General features: G+C 37.6%; 1 protein-coding gene across 3 annotated transcripts in view; it reads left to right on the plus strand.

Moving 5' to 3' along the window:
- Window positions 1–19,853, plus strand: part of HSPA12A (heat shock protein family A (Hsp70) member 12A) — a 99,831-nt gene that overhangs the window by 43,534 nt on the left and 36,444 nt on the right. For all 3 annotated transcript variants that reach the window (XM_065066908.1, XM_065066910.1, XM_065066909.1), the window contains 2 exons: window positions 12,774–12,859; window positions 15,102–15,229. In XM_065066908.1, coding sequence (XP_064922980.1) covers window positions 12,774–12,859; window positions 15,102–15,229 — 214 coding nt within the window. The remainder of the gene's footprint in view (window positions 1–12,773; window positions 12,860–15,101; window positions 15,230–19,853) is intronic.

Here is a 19,853-nt window from a genome sequence, read left to right on the forward strand (position 1 = left end):
AATCTTTATGTTCTTTCCATGCACTAGAAAGTTAAAGCTGTCAGAGAAAAAAAGGCTTCAGGGGTAAACTGTGATTTAGTGAGTGTTGTTGCATTGACAGTTTTGAAGCTACAGTCACTTATTGCAGCATAGCACAATGCGTAAAATAAATGTCTATATGTAAAACAGCGAAGTGTTGTATGCAGTGCCTGTCAATCATTTTTATAGCTTCAGCTAGCACAGCATTGCGGTATCTGCAGCTTGGTTATTATGAGCCTGGATTAAGTTGTTCATACCCAGGAGCTGTTGCATGTAAAGATTCTAATTATACTGACTTCTAGCGTTTTTAAAGCCATTGGCTCTTAACTGCGTGACACTGATTCAACCAACAAGTTTTGCTTCATGGTACTATCAGCCTAGGAGCTGTTGGTCTGAATATTTAGTTCATTCCCACTGGGACAGCAGTTGATGTTCAACGGAGCTGCCCTGCTCTGTACCTGCAAAGCTTCCCCAAAGCTGCAGTCAGCTGTGGTGAGGCTGCAGGAGGTCTGGTCTGTCCAGAGGCTGATTTAGCTGATGTATGTGTGGTGAAAGGCGGCTCTGTCCTAGTCTAGAGGGTGTGACTGGGTCGTCTCTCAAGTGCAACTTCCATCAGGAGCTGGGAGAGGCTGCTGTGGTCTTGGATGGTGGCTCAAGTTAGAGCAGCCTTCAGGAGGCTAGTTCTGTGCAGGAGGACTAGAGTGCTGCCTCAGCTACAAAAGACCTGGTTCCTGCAAGCAAATGTCAAGATTTAGGATCTATTTTGCATTCTGACCTTGTCACTGGTGGTTAAGGTTATATATGAGTTGACTGATGTCTTGTCTTGTGCTCTTTTCTGCCAAGTGGTGTGATTTTTTTAATTTTTTTTATTTCTTTTTTTTCCCTTAAAGCTACAGGTCTGGTCAAATATTTTTAAATTTCCAGTTCCTTATTCCTCTAAGCTGTTCTGGGTGATTAGTTACCTTTTTGCTGTCCTCTACTACAATTTCACATATTCTATCTATAATTGCACCAAAGAACCATCCCTTTAAAAAAAAAAAAAAAAAAGATACACTTTTTGTTTTAGAACAATAACAGCCAAAGGATCCCTTCACCTCCATTTTTTGTACCTGAGTTGGTTCTGCCTTTTGATGATGTGTCAGATGGGATTTCACGAGTGTTGGCTTGAAACAGCACACCATTTATGATTTTAGAAACTTCTCTTTATGGCTGTTCTAATCTGTAGGTATTGTGAAGGAGGAAATTGGCTTTTCTGGATATTTAAGAAAGCTGCGCTGGCTCTCAGTAAATGATAAGGGAAAATGTGAAAGGAATGAAAACCAGTGCACTCACATGATGCTACTTCTGAGCAGGAGAACAATAACAATCATGACCTTAATTAGGTATGAAGCAACATGACCTTTTGGGGAAATTTGGATGTATTCCTTTTTTTGTTTTTTTGAGTACAGGAGATGTTGACATTTTTCATATGCAACTTAGTGAAATCTTTAGAATATTTTCCCTATACATAAATGGCTTTGGTTGCTTATGTATTCACCTTCTAAATGGCACTTGTCACTTTTCTATTTAGCAGCTTTGATAGTTGAAAATAGAAATGGGTGAAACACTAGGTTGCATCACTATTATGCAGGCTTGTTTAGCTCTATTACTTCAATGGTGAAAGAGAGAGGTACCAGGAGGGCTTGGAATCTGCTTCAGGAATGAGCTCTGAAGTCCATCAGTTGTGATTGTAAATGGTATGTTTGGTTCACAGATGTTTTACTGAAGAGCGTGCAGCTGTTTGGTGATGTAAGGTCACAGATGTTGGTGTTGTGCTGAGGTAATGTTGCTGCCAAGTATTAACTTCAGTGATCTGAAACACCTGTGACATACCTGCACACTTCATCTTCTTCACTGTGACAAGTGTCCTGGGTCATTAAACTGAAACTGCCTCTTCTCAGTGACCAGGCACATTTGGTCATTCCATAGCTCTCATTGCTCAAAATATGTCAACTACAGCCCATGTGCTGTGCTGTTAAGAAACATAGTGGTATGCATTTTAAGTAAACAAATGCAAGTTATAAATTTTGCCATAACTGCTATTAAAGCAATGACGTTTCAGTGTTTTAAAATTAGCATGGCAGTGATAAACTGTGTAAGTAATTGTTATTAAAACAGGAAATTCCTTTAAAATTTGTCTCAGAGGGATTTGAGAAAGGTTTTCATGTAAATGAAAATGCAGACAATTCTAGTAAAGTAAGCAAATAAATAAACTATAAACTAAATACTCAGAAGATGGAGGGCAGCACTCAGGCTAGAAAGCCTTTGTTCTTTACTAAGGACTTAACTAAATGTCCTTACTCAGGACTGCGTCAGGGTGTGTCAAGGACATCCAAGGGCGGCTTTATGAACTGCATTGATGTGCCCCATCATAGGCACGCTGCTGTGATCTGGTTGTGTGCGAGAGGCATTTGGTGCTCGCTGGCCCACATCAGTAGCTCTGTTGTGATTGATTTGCCGGGCTCTGGGCACATGGATCGCTTCCAAAGGCATCTTAATTTACAAGAACAGGAGACCTGGTGAGGGCTTTCCTTCTAGCTGTTTTTTTCTGTCACTAGTTCTTCAGTGTCTGAGTCAAGACTCTCAGGACGTGCTCTGCAGATGCAGTTTCTGAGGAATGTTGAGAGTGATTTCTAGTAATTGTTATCAGTTGGAGTCCAGAAAGGAGTGTCTATGTGAATGGAGTTTCAGAGTAGCAATTTCATGTCATTTGAGGGAGTTTATTCACTTACTCTGAAGAAAAACTGTCTCTGTTGCAGGAGCCTACCCAACCAACACTAGTTTCCTTGGGGAGGGAGGCAGAGATAAAATATTCTCCTTATGCTACTTCATTCTCCTGTATGAAATTATCTGGGAATGCTGCTTTGATTTGTTCATTTCTGGATACATTTTATGTTGCTAGTGCTGTTCAGGACTTCTTGAAGGGTTTTACAGTCTCAAGTGCTCCATGTCCACCTCTCCTGCACAGCCTTTCGTCGCAAGGTTCTGTGCATTTACATTTACACTTTCTTTTTTCTTGTTCCCTGGGAAGCCTGAAGAGTGAATATTTGGGTGTCTCTCTCCTCCTAACAGTGATTGGACTATTTTTCTCTTTTAAGGGATTATAACATTAAAATCACAGTTTCTTTATTGTGTTCATGCCACCTCCTAGTCATTGCTTGGGAAAGGAATTCCCTTGGAAATTCAGTCTTGTGGATTTCAGCATTATTTAAGGACTCTTGATGCTTAAAGCTCCATGCTTAAAGATCAAAATACCTGTAGTTCTACTAGGCTGACTGAAAACTAGCCTTATTCCCTGGTGCCAAACACATCTAACAAATTTAACATCTCTTTCTCAAGTTTCCATGGATACCTTAGTAGAGCACATGCTGTAATCAGAACGGCAGGACATGCCATTTACAAAAGTGTTCAGTATTGTCATTATGGAACTGCTGCATTAAAAAAATCAACCTTTTGTGTTAGTTTTGGTGCTTACTCAGCTATGCTTCTGTTATGATTTTAGCCACAGGAACTCCTTTGCAGGCCACACCATCTGCTTGTCACCTTGACACTGTAACTTTTCAGTTGGTTATCTGACTGGTTGGTGTTGATCTCTGTGCAATGTGCATAGTCATGGCATTTGAATGTGAGCAGATGAATGCTTGTATAAAAACCTCTGGAAATGGATTTTGGTCAGCGACTGCATGATTTTATGACCCATTCTTCAAATACTAAATATCTGCTTTTTTCTCTCCATAGCTTCTCTGCTTACAAGGTGTTTTCTTTTAAGCCAGATAGCTGATCTGTTTTCTAGATCATTAAATAAAAAGAATAAAGAAACACAAAGTTATTTTTGATGTAGCTATGAAGTGTCACTCAGAAGTTAAATCAATAGCCATAGATTATGGATTCACAGATGACTTTGCCAATGAATTATCAAATTTGACCCCATCTTTTGCAGTTTTGTAACAACTAATATTCTCTTATTTTCCTGTCTTTGAACAAAACCAGATTTAATATCCTTGAGGAATATAAAGGGATTATATGTAACATCACTAATGCTGACTGCTATGTAAAGCAATAGCTATTCTAGTTTGGCTATTCTTTTTATCCCGTCTCCATCTTTCTGTGGGTCTTTTTTGGGGAGGAGAAAGAATCGGGGGCAGATTTGTTTTCTATTCTTGTCAAGACTCAAAAAATGTTTGAATCATATTTGGGATTCCTGAAGATTGTCAAAATAAAGAAGACAAACATTATCAGCTATTTTTCCCAATTCAAGAAAAAGGAGTCACTGCATTCATCCAGCTTGATGCATTGCACGATTCTTCATGAACCTAGCAATACTTAATAATTAAATTAGTTGATTGCCTTCTAAATAAAACAAGTGCCCCCAAATTGTTCTTATCATGTGTGCTGGATGCACAATCTAGAAAACCTCAATGGTATTTTTTTTTTCACTCTTTGAATAATATTCCTTTGAATATCTTGATCTAGAAAGGTAAATCTAGGATTGTGTTGCTTTCAGGATACAATTGCATTTTGAGATGGTTCTTAAATAGAAACTTGCAGTAAAATAGGGTTTTTTATAACTCTAATATTATGATCTTACTTTTTTGAAAGAAAAAGCCCAACCAACCAGCCCACTCTCAGGTAGTAAATGGTGTTTTTCTCAAAGAAAGTGATTAGCATCAGAAATGTTCTGGTTTATGAGTGTGGTCCTGGGAATTAGAGCATAATCTTATTAGTGCCATTCCTGACAACCTTGCAGTGAGCCATGTAGATGAAGTAGGTGATGACAGATGTAATGGTGAAGGAGAAGCAGCAGGAAGCCTTTTCTAGGAAGGTATCTACACAGAACCTAGGTTCTGTACATCTGTATTTTGTTTTCTGTCCTTTATGTCTTCCTTTTTGGAAGCAAGAGGGGAGGAGATGAGAGATACAAGAAAATGTTGCACAGAGGCAATTAGTGCAAGACAGTCTGAAGGAAGCAAGTTAATGGAAGAGCTTGTTGAAGCAAGAGAAGGTTAGTTAGTGCATATTAAAGGTGTCTGTTACAGAACTATATTTGTGGAATATTTAGAAAGATCCCGCAGGGTTGTCTTCTACCACTTTGAGCCTCAAAATCTGTTGTTAACCCACCTGTATGATAACATGCAGCCTGCCCTCTCTGACATGTAAATCGGGCTCAGTTTTGTCTCTCCTGGCAGTGATGCGTGTGGAAGAGCTGGAATCTAGGAGGAGAGTGATCCCTGCAAGATGCTGCTGCTGAGTTCCCCAGACCCCAGGTTCTGAGCAAGTGGGAACCATGTCAGGACTGGGAGGGAAGACAGAGCTGACTGATGGCAAAAACTGGAAAGCTCTCAGGTCATTCAATATAGAACTGGATTTAAGACTTTACAGTGTAGATGGTGAATGGATTTGAGTTTAAGGCATCTTTAAGGTCAGATTTAGCTATTGGTAAAGACCTGGCTGAGACTTTACAGGCCCAGTTGTGAAGTAGCATGGAAGTGTTAATAGGTCTGTTTTAGTCCAGCTTACCAAGCATTAGAGAGGTCGAATCAAATCTAGGTAAAACAGTTTCACTTACATTCTGTCAAAAAGAGGAGAAGTGAACATAACCCATTTGGCATTTTCAGAAGGTTATAGCAGGTTCTTCTGTTTTTTCTCTCATCTTAAGGTTACAGAAAATAAGTGGTGTCTCTTGGTTTCCCTTTGCTGGTGAGGTGCAGGAAAATTAATATTATCCACAAAGTGAGTGTTGGGATGAACCTTGTGTTGTTTCTTCATGCTCTTAACAATAATGTTAAAAACTTAAATTATCTCAGAAATCTTGAAAACATAGCAAAAAAGTAATTCCTCCAGCCAACCTATAGTCATTAGGGGAAGCGATGTAAAAACATAAATGAAAAGGGTCAAAGTTGTAATGAGAAACATGTCTTGTTTTTAGGATTTTATCCAAAGAATTGGGAAATTGCTTAGGAAATCACTGCACTCTAGTTGGTATCAATGCAATGAATACCAGCTCTATGTATGACCAATTATTATGAAAGGGTATCAGGAAACTTGGATTTGTGTCAGAGATTAGCTATGGCTGTATTCATAGAGGGGAAGTGTACTGCAGTCTTCTACAAACCAGCTGGATGCCTACTGGCATTTTAAAACAAAGAACTCTGATTCCATTGATGGTAATAGTAGTGGTATCATTGATTTCAGCAGAAACAGAAGGTTCTTCTGATATGAAATGTGAGATCTTTTTATTAAGAATAAGAATATTTTAAATGTTTTTTATTTGCTTCTTTCTGTCTCTTCTTCTTGTTGTTGCTCTATAATTATTTTCAAAGGCCATCTTTGTATTTGCAGTAAAATGCTCCAGGTTGTCAAATTACATTTGGAAGCTGTGACATTTTGTTCTTAATGCAAAGCAAAACCTCAGCAATAGGAAAAGCTGAATAAGGTTTTCATCAACAATGCAGCAGTTGTCAGCTAATAGCAATATGGTAAACCCTTCCTTTCCTGTTGTGTGAACATCATTAGCAAACTTTACTTGCAGCAAAATTATTATCGATGCTCAAAATGATATACAACGTTTTGAATAAAAAACCAGTGTTTTTAATCCCACCGTTTTATTGCTTGATGGCTACCCCTATACCCATATTTCACTTGGCACTTGGTACATCACCTTTTTTTTATTATTTTTTTTTTTAAATCCAGAGATATTGCCTGAGTGGAAAATGAAGAATTTGGCAAAGATTTTAGTATGACCAGCAGTCTGAGATCATAGCTCCATGTAGCAATCACTCTCACCAGCTGCTGGATGGCTGGAAATTCCAGAAAAATGGCCATCAGATATGTACAAGTGTTTGATCTGTGAAAATGATCAGTATGTGCACAGTAAATTCAGTCAACTTGGATTTATTGGACCCATAAAGATCAGCTGCAATTGTGGCATTTTTAGTAGGTCTAATGCATCCTGACTTACCCTGTGCATCTGGTTCCTCCGCCTACAAATAACTGAGAGGCTGAACAGATTTGGCAGATGGAACAGTGGATATGCATTATACAAATCAAAAAGAGTTATTGCAGCTTTTCTTTTGAGGCAAGGGTGTTGTACTGCCGGAATACTCGGTGGGAAGTTTGGGAGAGCCTGGAAAAGAGTGTGATATCCAGCTCTTCTCAGTGGATCCTTGTTGTTGGATCCTTCTTGTTGTGAAAGCACTTCTTAAATGCTAGAAGTATGATCTGAAATAAGGAATAGTAGTGATCCTGTTTCTGATTCAGAAAATCACGAGAAGAGTTTAATTAGCAAGAGTTTGTTTTGTGGCCACTCTGGCAGGATAAAAATGAACTTAAGATATGTTAATTTGGATATGACATACGTATTAGTGTTCAGGCATGTTCTACAGAGAGCTGATTTCATGGTGATGCTGCCTATTTTCTGTTTTGCAAAACAGCTGTAAGTGATACAGGCCACGATGAGTCCCTTTCACCATCACTTGGGCGTGAGGTCTGCGAAGTTTCAGGAGGAGCCCTTCTCTCCAGCCAAGCCTTCTCTTTTGTAGGCATGATTGTAAGGTACTTCAGGATGTGACTGAAAAAGTCCATGCTGGAGTTGCTGATGGCAGACTTGAGGCCTGGTACCTTTTTAATTTTTTTCTTTTTTTTTTTTTTTTTTTAATTTTTAAGGGTATTTTTCCATACAATAAATTGGTGACATGAGGCATATTCAAAAATTTCTTCCCTTCCCTGCCCTGACTGCATATCTGTGCTTTGTGCTGTTGAGCAGCATATCCTGCTCCCTAAATTCCTGCTTTTACTTGTTTTGTTAAATTCTTACTTAGAGACAATTCACACTTAAAGAAACTTTAGTTTATCTGCTGCCTATATTACTTGGGCTACAGGCATCCTTCTGTAAGGAGAGTATCCATTGCCATGGCATGGTGCTTCACCATTGAAATGAACAATTTCCCTAATGTGAAGCAGAAAATTTGCTGATTCCTGATGTAACTGAATTACATAAGGCTAAATACTTAATAAAAGCTGAAGAAAAAGTGATGAATTTTATAGAAAATGATTAATTTAATAGAAAAGAGAAGGTTTTGTGTAGCTACTGAAAAAAAGATTTGGTTTAGTACCAGCTTAGTGACTTGTGGCAGCAAGGTTTAGCAGTCATCTTTCTTAAAGCAGGTTTAAGCCTTCTGTCTTAAAACTGATTATCTGGGACTATAGGGTTCCATGTCTGATACTTACAGTGGTTCACTAAAACTCATTTATCTGATCCTGAATAGGGTTACATGACAGGGGCTCCCAAACAGTCAGAACAGACTGGTAGTCTTCCAGAGGAGATCACCTTCTGTTAACTGATCTTTCTAATTAAACGGTGAGCTTGGTCCTGCTCTCTGGATCTCATAGAAAATCAGATTCAGCTGAAAATACTATCTTTGAAATGTTCGCAGTACATCAGCTAAGGTTTTATAAATGCTGTGGACTTTGCTTTTACTCTGTGTTCTGTGACACTTAAAAGTTAATCCTTCATTGCATTTTGTCATCAGTGAAGTTGGAAATCTAGATTGTGGTTGATCATTTACTGAAAACCAGAAAAAGCTAAACTGATTAGCTCTTTCAGGAAACCACAGAAAATAAACTCTTGCATGTGTTTAGATGAAAAGAAGAAGTAATTTGAATTAGATCTGCTAAACCAGCAATTGCAGCTAATATGATAATGGACATGATTCGTTACTAATACAGTATTTGCTGATTTTGTAATTTAACCAGTTCCGTAATTGTTTGGGAATTTGCAAATAACCCTTTGAATGTAAAGAAACAAAACCAAAACAAACAAACAAACAAAAAACTGAAGAAGAGTCTTCTCTATTTTTCCTTTCTCTTTTTGTCACCTTGAAAATGCACAAGGTGTTCTTTGGCAATTGCTTACATTAGCACTAAAGTCAGAAATTGTAACAATGTGGTCAGATTCATTCTATACACATTTAGTTAGATTATCAGAATCTTTGAGATAGCCAGTTATATTTCAGGTTAATGGTTATAAGCATCGATGTGCTCATAATGTTATACATAAGTAGATGAAGGGATTTATATTCAAATAGTTTGCATTATAGATAGAAGATTAATTTAAATATTGATGTCTTTGAGGACTTACTAGTATTTGGATTCTAAATCAGATTCCTTCATTTGTTTTGGCATGCAAATTGTCAATAATCAAATGTTTATTTAACGCATGCTGTTTAGCTCTGTTTTTTTCATAGTGTGTAGTTTGACACAGATAGAGATCGTTGGTAAACATGGGAGATAAAGCTGGAACTTGAGCTATGTGGGACACTACTTGATTGTGCTTTTTCATTACAGAAGACTTAATAAGTCATCCTGGTTTTAAGAACTGTTTAAATACCATGTTACTATCCAGGACATCTTTTTAAATTGTTAAGAAGCGGAATTTACTCCCAAAGGCTAGTAATCACTTTTTGTTGCATGATTGCAAATCAAGTTCTTTGCAACAGTTTTCCCATTCTCTGGCTTGTAACAGATGCTTATTTTCTTTCAAATCAACCAATCACAGTCCTTTAGAAATATGAGATTTTTATATATCCAGCTCTTCCTGGAATATCCATGCATTTACTGCTCTTCAGAACAGAGTTGTAAAAATTGTGACACATGGATGTTTTTTTCCCCAAGCAAACACTAGCTCAGCAAAATATAAAGGCTCCCATATGCACAAGTGTATTTTAACGCCTTTCAATTTAGATAGGGTAGACAGTAGAATGTTACAAATTTCCTAATTTCATTTGTTTTTAAGAATGATTTCACTGCTTGTTAGAAGAACTCTTCACAGTAAATCCAGGGTGACTGGCTTGCAAGCCATTTTCTGTAAATGCCAACTGCACTGATAAATACCTTTTTAACTTCCCAGCATTCTGCACTACGCTTATTCATTTATTAGTTCTGCAAACTCTTTGGTAGTGTCAGGGCCTCTTTTAACAGCTGAGTTGCAATATAACAATTATGGCTGCCCCAGTTATTGCACATGATAAGTTAGTAGTCTCATAAAATGAGTTGCAATGTAATGCAACTGCTGCTTGTGCCAACATGATAGCAACTCTCCAGAATCACTGCAACAGGACATGTTGGTTAAAATTTTGGTGTGCTACAGAGGTTGTAGTATTGCCTGCCATGGTTTCCTTCTCTTGATCCAACAAAGCTCTAGGCTGGTGGCACATAGGACTCACTGTAGAATTCTTTTACTTAGCTGGCTATTTGCAGGAGCTGCAGTGAATACAGTGCAGAGTGGTCATGGGTTTAGAAGGAATTTTTTTCCTCTGGTCAAAAAATACTGGTAGATCACAAAGAGCTTAACCTTCTAGCAGAGTTGAGCAAGTTGATGAGAATTAGAAAAAGTTAAACCTTCCACAAACCCAGCATTTATGCCCAAGTTTTCAAGACCATTCTGAAACTGAAATGGACAACTTATTTTAAAAATTTTGGATGAAAATGTCTAAATCCATTTTCTGTTTTCAGCAATATTTTTTAACGGGTAGTTAACACAGACCTGGTCTCTGCTTAGCACTGTTAGCAAATATTTTTATACTTGTGCATACAGTAAGTGTACATGTACACATTTGATACCTGTGGATAATCACAAGTTAACTGAGTCAAATAAATTACTGATAGAACACCAGCCAAGTTAGCTCAGTTCCATTGGATGATTATGCATATTGCGTGGGTTATTTAAGGACTGTTCTCTCTCTGAGAGACAAAAATTGTGTATGCTGTTACACAGGATTTTCTGAGTTGCATATAGAGCTATAAATAACCTCTCAAGGTACACCCAGGCTGATAACTGAAGACAGGTTGGAAAACAGATCGCTGAAACATGAGTGCTGAAGCAGGTAATGAAAAGAATTGGTAACGAAGAGAAACACTGAAACATATAGCTAGTGATTGGAAGTCTACGCTTTTGTGTTTCAAATCTAGCATCTATAGTGAGGGAAGTGTACCAGTTTCCAAAGGTGTTGAGTCAGGATTGCCATGTTCTGGTCTCCCCAGGAAGTATTGAGGCTGGTCCAGTCAGGAATGACAGCAGGATGCAGGAACCTGGTTTGTTACTAATTCCTTTTTTTTTTCCTATGCTGAAATACTGTTCTTTAATTTTATGAAAAACACCATGTTGATGGTACAAAAATTAATCTGTTTCGAAAAGAGGAGGAAATTGCACAGAGGGGGCTGATAACAGCATCTGAGGCTGATAACAGCATCTGATCCAAATATATCTTAACGAACCGAGCAGATTCTGTGCATGGCACACTTGGCCTATGGCTTTTTGTACTTTACCACAAGAGAAGTAACATAATATATTCTTGAAGAACTTGTATACGAAATGTGAATATTTTCCTTCTGTAAGTGCTTCTGAAGAGCAGGGTGAACATGCATGTTATAACTTGAAATAAATGTTGTTACAAGAGCAATATTAAGATTTGGAGGAAGATTTTTTTCCTGTGGGCAGATTATCCCATAGTTGCCTGCTGCAGAGGTTTTGCATCTTCTGTGGGAAACAACATATACTTGATTACCAGGAACAACAGGATTCTTCACTAAGTAGTTCTAAGGTCTTTTCTTGGAGAGCAGCTCCTGTGTCATCTTAGTGCTCTGACTTGTCAGTCATGTCTAGGAATTAGATGTGATACATAAATATGCATTTTATTGTGCAATACATCCAAGTAAGTGAGAAAAATGTTTTAATGTATTTAATATTTATTATGGATATTAATCTTGAGAGACTTATTAAATAATTCTGCTTTACATCTAATGAGGTTATGTTCTGCAGAAGAGAATTCGGTAAACTCAAGGCTTAAATTTGGGGGCAGAGGGGCATGACCATGTATGGGGACTGTGGTATCTTTTCTATGTTCCATTTTGATAAACTGTTGCAGTTTTCCTAAGAGAATATATTATGTATAAATCCATCTGAGTCATCAATGCTTAATTGTTTTAATAAGCTATTTCCTTACCTATCATCAGTGGGGTAAATATAAGAAGGATAAATACAAATAGTGCATTACAGTATTTGCAACTTTTTTGATATACTCCTTTAAATGAAACTTCAGTATTGAATGCAGGGTAGAAATATTTCTTCAATGATTGGTTAATAATACTTTTGTTTTTCTCAGCTGGATTCTGTCCTGCAGTAATATTAACAGCTGCAAGATGTTTCAGTCCAGCCTGCACTGAAGAATAAAAACAGAGACAGTATTGGGAGAGTTTCATAATAAAGGTTCATGATGGAATAATTGCAATTTATTCCTTACTGTGTTGTCAAATTGATATCAACTCCTCTTTTTCTCTTAAAATGAGTGGGTTTTTGATCTCACAACTTCTGTTCAGTTTCTACATTCACACATTTAAGTCTTAGGCTGTTAATTTGCTGCTTGCATCAGGTATGAGTTCTGATTATATCTAGGAAGACTTTAAAAATTATGGATGGTAATGTAATAGAAGAATGGAAGCTAGTCATTAAGGTCAGACAAACATTTTAAAACCAGAACTGCAGTTATTGTGTCATAGTGTGTTTTAAGGGCAAAAATTATATTTTATGTGGCAGTTGTGGAATTAATTTTCTTTTTTAGCATATTTTTTACAACAGGAAAATAGTGTAGCAGTATGCAAAGCAACTGGCCTATCTTGTACATTCTGCTGGCTGACATTGATGAATTTTTGTTTCCTTTCAGATGCAGTTTCCTCATCTACGTACTCATCACCAGCCAAAAGTTTGGGAGACCCTGGAATAACTCCACTGTCTCCATCACATATTGTGGTAAGAAATGTACTCTTAATATACAGTATGTGGACATTATTTTCTCTTGAGTGTTTGGTGGGATGTAACTTCTTTAGAAAGTTGTCATTTCCTTGCACAGTAGTCCCTTTTATGCTATCCACAGTCTTAAGTGAAATTTTGGTCACACTGAAGTAGGTGACAAAGCTCTTGTTCGTTTCACTAGAGTCCTGGTTTTGCCTTTTTTTTTTCCTGTTTGCTGAGCTGATAGATTTGCTCCTGCACATTTTTATATCAAATGTGGAGGCTTCTTGATCCTCAGGGTTCACAAATTCTGTCCCTGTGTTTATCACTGATTTAGGCAGCACCTGAAAGGTCTCATTCTGTTCAGAAGAAAAGAAGGATATATATGATATTCAAAAGTAAAATATGAATTCTCAGAGAAAATAATCTTCTCCAACAGAGAGAGAAGCTCAAAATATAACTGTTTTAGTTTCTTAAGGAAAACAGCCACCTCTGTAGGCTTTTAGAAGCAAGCAAATGTCCCATAAAGGCAGTGTGTTTTAATCCTTAATACATCATGTTCATTTCATTGACAAGCTACCATTAAAACTATGTCCCATCTGTTTTTCAGATTATCTGAATCATCTATAACACAGTATATACACAGTGTATTTCTTGATATTGCAAGGGGTCGTGTTCAGAACACATTGCTACCCTTGTCAAATTTATTCCCTAGCTTTCTGAATCAAGTTCAGAGTTGTATGACATCCCTCTTAAAGATTTCCAGAGTTCTCTCTCATAAATGTTTTGTTTTATTCCCTCCTTTTCCATATAGTCTAGAAGTTACCCCTTTTTCTTCTGTCATACTGATGAATTTATATCCTCTTTCATATTGCTCTAGTTGAAAAGATTACTTAGGAAAATCCAGACAAGTCTTTCATTATTTGAGACCAAACCTTATTACTCTCATTTCTCCATTTTAAGTAGTGGGCCTATGGCCATGAAAAGTGTAGGGAAACTACAGAAAAGTGCTGAAATTAGCAGGCACAGAGATAATGGAGGTATGTGAGGAAGATGATGGAGCACTGTGTGTAAAGAGAGGACGTTTGGCAGTTCCTCTGTAAAAGACAATAAAGGTTGCTTCAAAATGTTATTGAGAGTACAGGCTGAGCAGCAGTGGTGGATTACTCAGACATGACCTGGTTAATAATAGGTCAACAGGTCTATTCCACGGTGATTTTGCCAAAATGCTGTGTGTGCAGATGGGTGCATTGCCTCCCTTCACCATCTCCACCCCTGTAGCATGTGGCCCTTTCGCCAGTGTTCCCAGCTTGTTCTCTTCCTGTCCTGCTAAGCTGTTCATGCCACAGCCACCATCAGCATGGGAACAGTAGTTCCTTGCTGTTCATTACCTATTAGTCCTTTAGATAGGATTTGTGATAGGCAACAGAATACTAGAGAGTGGTACAATTCCTTTTTTGTTCACATTGTGCTCCATATCACATCATTATGATTTGAGCCATAACCCTTCTACCACATCTAGTTTATGTTCCCGTGTTGCCCTTGACTCTGCTTCTCAGGGATTGCAGGTTTACAAGTAAAAGACAGGGAAAAGGATTCAAATTCACTAGAAGCATCTGAACAGCTTTCCACATTCTAGCATAGGCAGGAGGAAAGAATGCATATAGTGCTTACAAAATAAGTGTTATGTAAATTCTTCATAAATAAATAATTATCATGGGTTATAACACTTATTGCTGTATTTTGGGTGGTTCTGTCTCCACTAGTTTCGAATGGTAGAAGTACCTTATGTTCAAGGTTACGTACATAACTCCTAAAACCACCAAATAAGTCCCAAATATTGATGGATAGAAACATATTCTTCAGTTGGTCAGTGTAAGAAAAACAAACAAACAAACTCACAAAAACAAAAAACCACCACAAACAAAACCATCAAACAAACAACAACCACAAAAAACAAACCAACAGACAAAAACAAATCACGAAAAAACGAACCACACCAGTTCCAAAACAAATAACCTGGTGTTTGAAGGAAACTCTTGATTCAGAAGTTTATGTACAAAAGGGTCCAGCAAATATATTGAGTTGTATTTTAAATTTCTGCTTTCTTTTAACAACTTTGGGCACAAATGCAGCTTTAGGGAAGTCCTTATTTCCACTGAAGAGATCTGCATGTCTCAGAGAGCAGAAATGCTGTAAGATAGGTTACAGTTATTCTAATTAGTGACTCAGTGTCTGTTTTGTTTCTGCTATTTAACAGAAGGACTCTGATGCAGATGATGCTGTAGAACAGTTATTTCTTGTTGTTGTGGCTATTGATTTTGGCACAACATCCAGTGGCTACGCCTACAGCTTCACCAAGGAACCAGAATGTATTCATGTAATGAGGTAAGGGCTGCAATGCAGCATTTAGTTTTCAATCGTGATAACATGGATTGTCTGCAGTAGCTATAGATGTTTTCTACAGGAGCCTAAAGTGTCTAGATTTGTCTAGTGTTGCCACAGTGTACATCCTCTCATGGTTTCATGGTTATAGATTTTTGTTGCATCTTATTGTATTCTAATTTATTTAATAATCATGAACACATCCACTTTCTGTATTCTGCTGAGTTTACAAGATGACATGAGTAAAAGGAAGGATCGGTGAGTATTTAGAATTGTTCAGGGAGCAATAATAATTATTAAGTTAGGATGCCCTAATCTCAGTGATCAAGAGAAACTACACATTTATTAAGGGTCATGGCATTTCCCAGGAGTTGCCATGTAGTTGCCGTCCCCTGAAATTGTGATTGTATGCGGTTGTGTGCGTGATGCTTAGTTATTTGCACCCAGTAACTGGTAGCTCTTGTAGCTGATTTAAGCTTTTCAGCACTAGTTTGAATGAAATATCTCATAATGAACCAGTGGTACTGGTAAATAAGCAATCAAAAGGCATGAATGTGTAAATTAAGGTTTTATGTGAAATCTGTTCTGTATTATATGTATGTAAGAGACAGATTTTAGATGCTGTTACGTAGGTGGGTTTATTTTTTTATTTCTTGATTAAATCAATGCAATATAAAGCTATGCATATAAATCTTATGCAAAATCACATGTAAAAACTATTGAGGCAGGTACATGAAAGGTTTGCCATACAAACCATTTTTATAGTGTTTTTTTTTTAAGTTTTTTATAACTAGAGACCTATGCAGTTCTTATTAAACTACCTTAAAAATGACTATATTGTAACAAGACCAAGCTACAGATAATTTCAGAGATAAACAAGGTATATATGAAAAGCTTAGCCATAGAATTTCTTCTAAATAAAGCTGCTGTTGCAGCATTAGGTAATGTACTGTTTGTAGCACTGTAATGCTGAGAACGAAAGGGCAAAAGGAGTAACTTGCTGCAGTGCAGTGTGATACAGGGTTATTTTTCTAATCAAAGATGCTAGCTGAATGCAGCTCTCTAAATCTCAGCAGACAGTACTGATTGTGCAGTCAGCCTGCAGAATTGGGTTGTATACAGTTTCAAAGTATTTTGGAGCTCTAGTGCAACTGGGCGATGTGAAATACTATCTAAAGGAATGTAAATTTTGAATGGTATTAGGCCATCCAGTTACAAAGACACCATTTTCGGTACTGACAAGTGATGCTTCAAGGCCTTTTCTGCATCCCATTCACCTACTGTTCAGTGAACAGCACAGCTGCATGAGGCTAGAAGTCAAAGCCATGTGTTTCTGTCTCAGACACATTACAGGGTTGTGGAGTCAGAACCCATGTTTATCAATTCCTATTCTCTTTTGACAGCAATCAATCAGATTTCTTAAAGAAGTTCGATAAAATGAGGGAAGACATCTCTGAAGCTCTGTCTGACCACATACTATGTTGTTCTTATAATCTCCCTGAAGCTGTTAGTGTGTGAAATCCCTGCTGGTTTTAGGGATGTCCTTTAAGCCATTCAGACTCAAAATTGTATCTTAGGACTTCATTTGTCATTGGATTTGCGCTATACAGCAGCAAATGACAGACTAGATTCTCCTTCCAGAGTACTAGACTTCCTGCTGTAGATTACCGAGACACTGAAATGTGGGTGCTGTGTGGGCAGCTGAGAGTGTTGCAGAACCTAAATGACATTTTACTTCTTATGGTTCAAAATGCCACAATTTATTCCTTATGCAATAATGGTAGCATGTTTGTGATTTCAGACCTGTGTAGATATTATAGGAGATCCTGAAGTAAAAGGAGATAAACTAATTTCCTTACTTCCAGAAAGAAGGAAGGAACATATTTTGGGATGGGAATGTATTCAGTTTTCCAACAGGTATTTCAAACAATGGAAAATATTTTAATTTTATTATTCCCTCTCTCTCCCAAATAAATATTTCTTGCAAGGAAGGATTTTGAGGAAGATGCACTTTAAAACTGAATTATGAAATAATATATATATAATTTATATATATATATATATATATATATATATATATATATGACTGCACATGAAATAATGAAAATCAATGAAAAGAGTGGTATGTGAAAAAAATAAGGCTTAGGTAGTTCAGAAGGTATTAAGAAGTTTGAACTTTGTATATAATGAGGCTTACATGTAGGATAATTTACAAACATTTCAGCAGAGTAAATGTAACTTCCCGCATGCACTGGAGAATGTTTACATTAAAATAAAGCATACCAGTGATGCATGGTCCTCTTTGCTTCCTAACATTTTTTCCACCTTCCCTCCTTAGAGTTGATCCTTTCCAGACATTTAGATTTCTGACTGCCTTTTAACAAGGTTACTTTTCTGTAAATGTCTCCATGAAGGGTAAGATGGTTTTATTTAGAAGGTCCTGCTTCAGGGAAGAGTGAACACACAGGGCTATAGTACCAAGTTTGTAGTAACTGCAAAGTCATGATTCTATTTGTGTAATTAGTAGACAGAGTCTTGGTTTTGACTGTGTGTGTTTATTTGCTGTGATGCTCAGTAGTTAAAACAAACAAACAAAAAAGGATTTACAAGTGTTGACCAAACAAAGTTCTTTAAGCATGTACTTAGTTTTAAATGTGTGAGTAGCTTCACTTCAGTAGATTAAAGCATGTGTTTGGAGGTGGTTGTGTGTTCTAGATAATCAACTTTACCTTGATTGTCTGACATTAGTTACTTTTTAATCAATTTTAGTCCCTGCTTCACACCTGTCATCTCTTACTAGTTCCCCATGGCTTCTGTAAAGATAGTTGTGGTTACCTTCAGACTCCTGTTGCAGTGTTGCAGAATAGAAGTGTATGTTACAGTGAGTGCTAGTTTCTGTATACCTTGAGACTGTGAGTAAGTGTATATGAACAGCATTGCCATGAGTTCAGCAAGCACTTCGGCGGGCAGGCAGTGCCAGAGCCCTAATAAAATACAGTTTGGTGCTGTAGAATGAGTTAATAAAGTCTCCTTTGAGGGGAATACACGGGTTCTTACACAGTTTTGAAAAACTATTGATTGATATGCACTTAGGTGAAGTCATAAATGTTTTGGCTGCTGGTTAAATGGCAACAAACTGAATGTATGTATTTCACAAACGGAGAAAAAAAAGAAAACGCACGTGGTTATGATAGAAATTGCAGCCTGTCTTTGGAAGTAGGGGGCATCTGGTATTTTTTCAGTGTAACTTTGCTTAAACCTTCAGGTTTTTCCTTTTCCTTCTCTTCCCTCTTTGGCTCGAATTCTTGGCAAACACATGCTTGCCTTTCTTTTGCATACACACTCTAGCAGCGTTCAGCTGTATTTTGATGACCCCACTGCTTCATTTCCTGGACTGTTATGCTACAGCTCTGGATCAAATTCTCATCACTTTGCATGGATCACTCTCTTCGCTCTGTCAGCCAGATTCCTGTGCAAGGAAGGACATTTCTCTAACCTTAATGTAACCTTGTGATCCTTTCCACACTAACTTTCCTCTTGTCTCTATTTTCACTTTTAGTGTACAGTCAGATCCTCTGTGCCTGTCAATGAGTCTGTGCTGTTCTGTTGATCTACTCTACTTTATATCAGCCTAGGAACTGCTCCCAGGCAGAAATCTACCTTGGGTTCTGCTTGAATAGATTTTTAGCTCTGACTCTGCTTTGAGAAAGTACCTAATGCATGCATTTAGAATTATTCAGGTTGCAAAAAGACCCTTGAGATCATTGAGTTCAACCACTAGCCTACCACTGCCACTACCATTAGAGAGTACTGCTGGCTTGTATGAGGCCATGCTCTTAGTAGGCATTTCAATTTTTTTCCCTTAGGAGCAGCATTATTACCATCATTTTGCCTGTGTTGGGACCATGAAGGAAAACTGCAAACAAAGGTGTTGAAATCCTAGCTCTGCCTACTAGAAGCCTTCACTAACAAGTGAGGCTGGGGCTCCACCTGAGAAAGTGTCCCAGTCAGGAGTTACCATGCACACACCTTTGTCTGCAGCTGCTTCTCTCTAAGAAAGATGTCACGCAGGAATATTTTAAAAATTCTGATTGCAGATAGTAAAATCGGGCTTCCCCTTCTGTTTCCTTCTTGCTCTTTCTGTGACAGAACAGTAATACAGGCTGAGAACTTTAGAACTTACTGAGCAATTACTGTGTCTAGTTTCCATCAGAAACTCATCAGGAAGTGAACGTCCATTTCTCTAGGTGGCTTTGAAAATTTCAGCCCATACCACTGAGCATCAATTTGTCTTCATTTGAACTGCACTTTAAGTGTAGTTATTCTGGAAAGAGAAAATGTGCCTAGCTATAATGAAAAATAAAGAAGTATTGTTATAGCCACATCCTATTTATGGAATTTCTCACTGGTGACTCAGAATGAATCATTAATGATTCCAAGCAAAAATGATACCAGTCTGTCTCCTCTCTGCTTGCAGCGGGTGTGTGGGATTTAACATTCTGGTGAAATAACCTGTGTTTTCTGTTCATGGGCTCTGGCACCCCAACCTATTCACATTGGAACCATATGTTTGCTATAACACTTACTCAAAGACTTTGGAGTTGACCAAGTATGTTCCTAGGAGCAG

Source organism: Columba livia, chromosome 6, assembly GCF_036013475.1.
Source record: "Columba livia isolate bColLiv1 breed racing homer chromosome 6, bColLiv1.pat.W.v2, whole genome shotgun sequence".
NCBI classification, from domain to species: Eukaryota; Metazoa; Chordata; class Aves; order Columbiformes; family Columbidae; genus Columba; species Columba livia.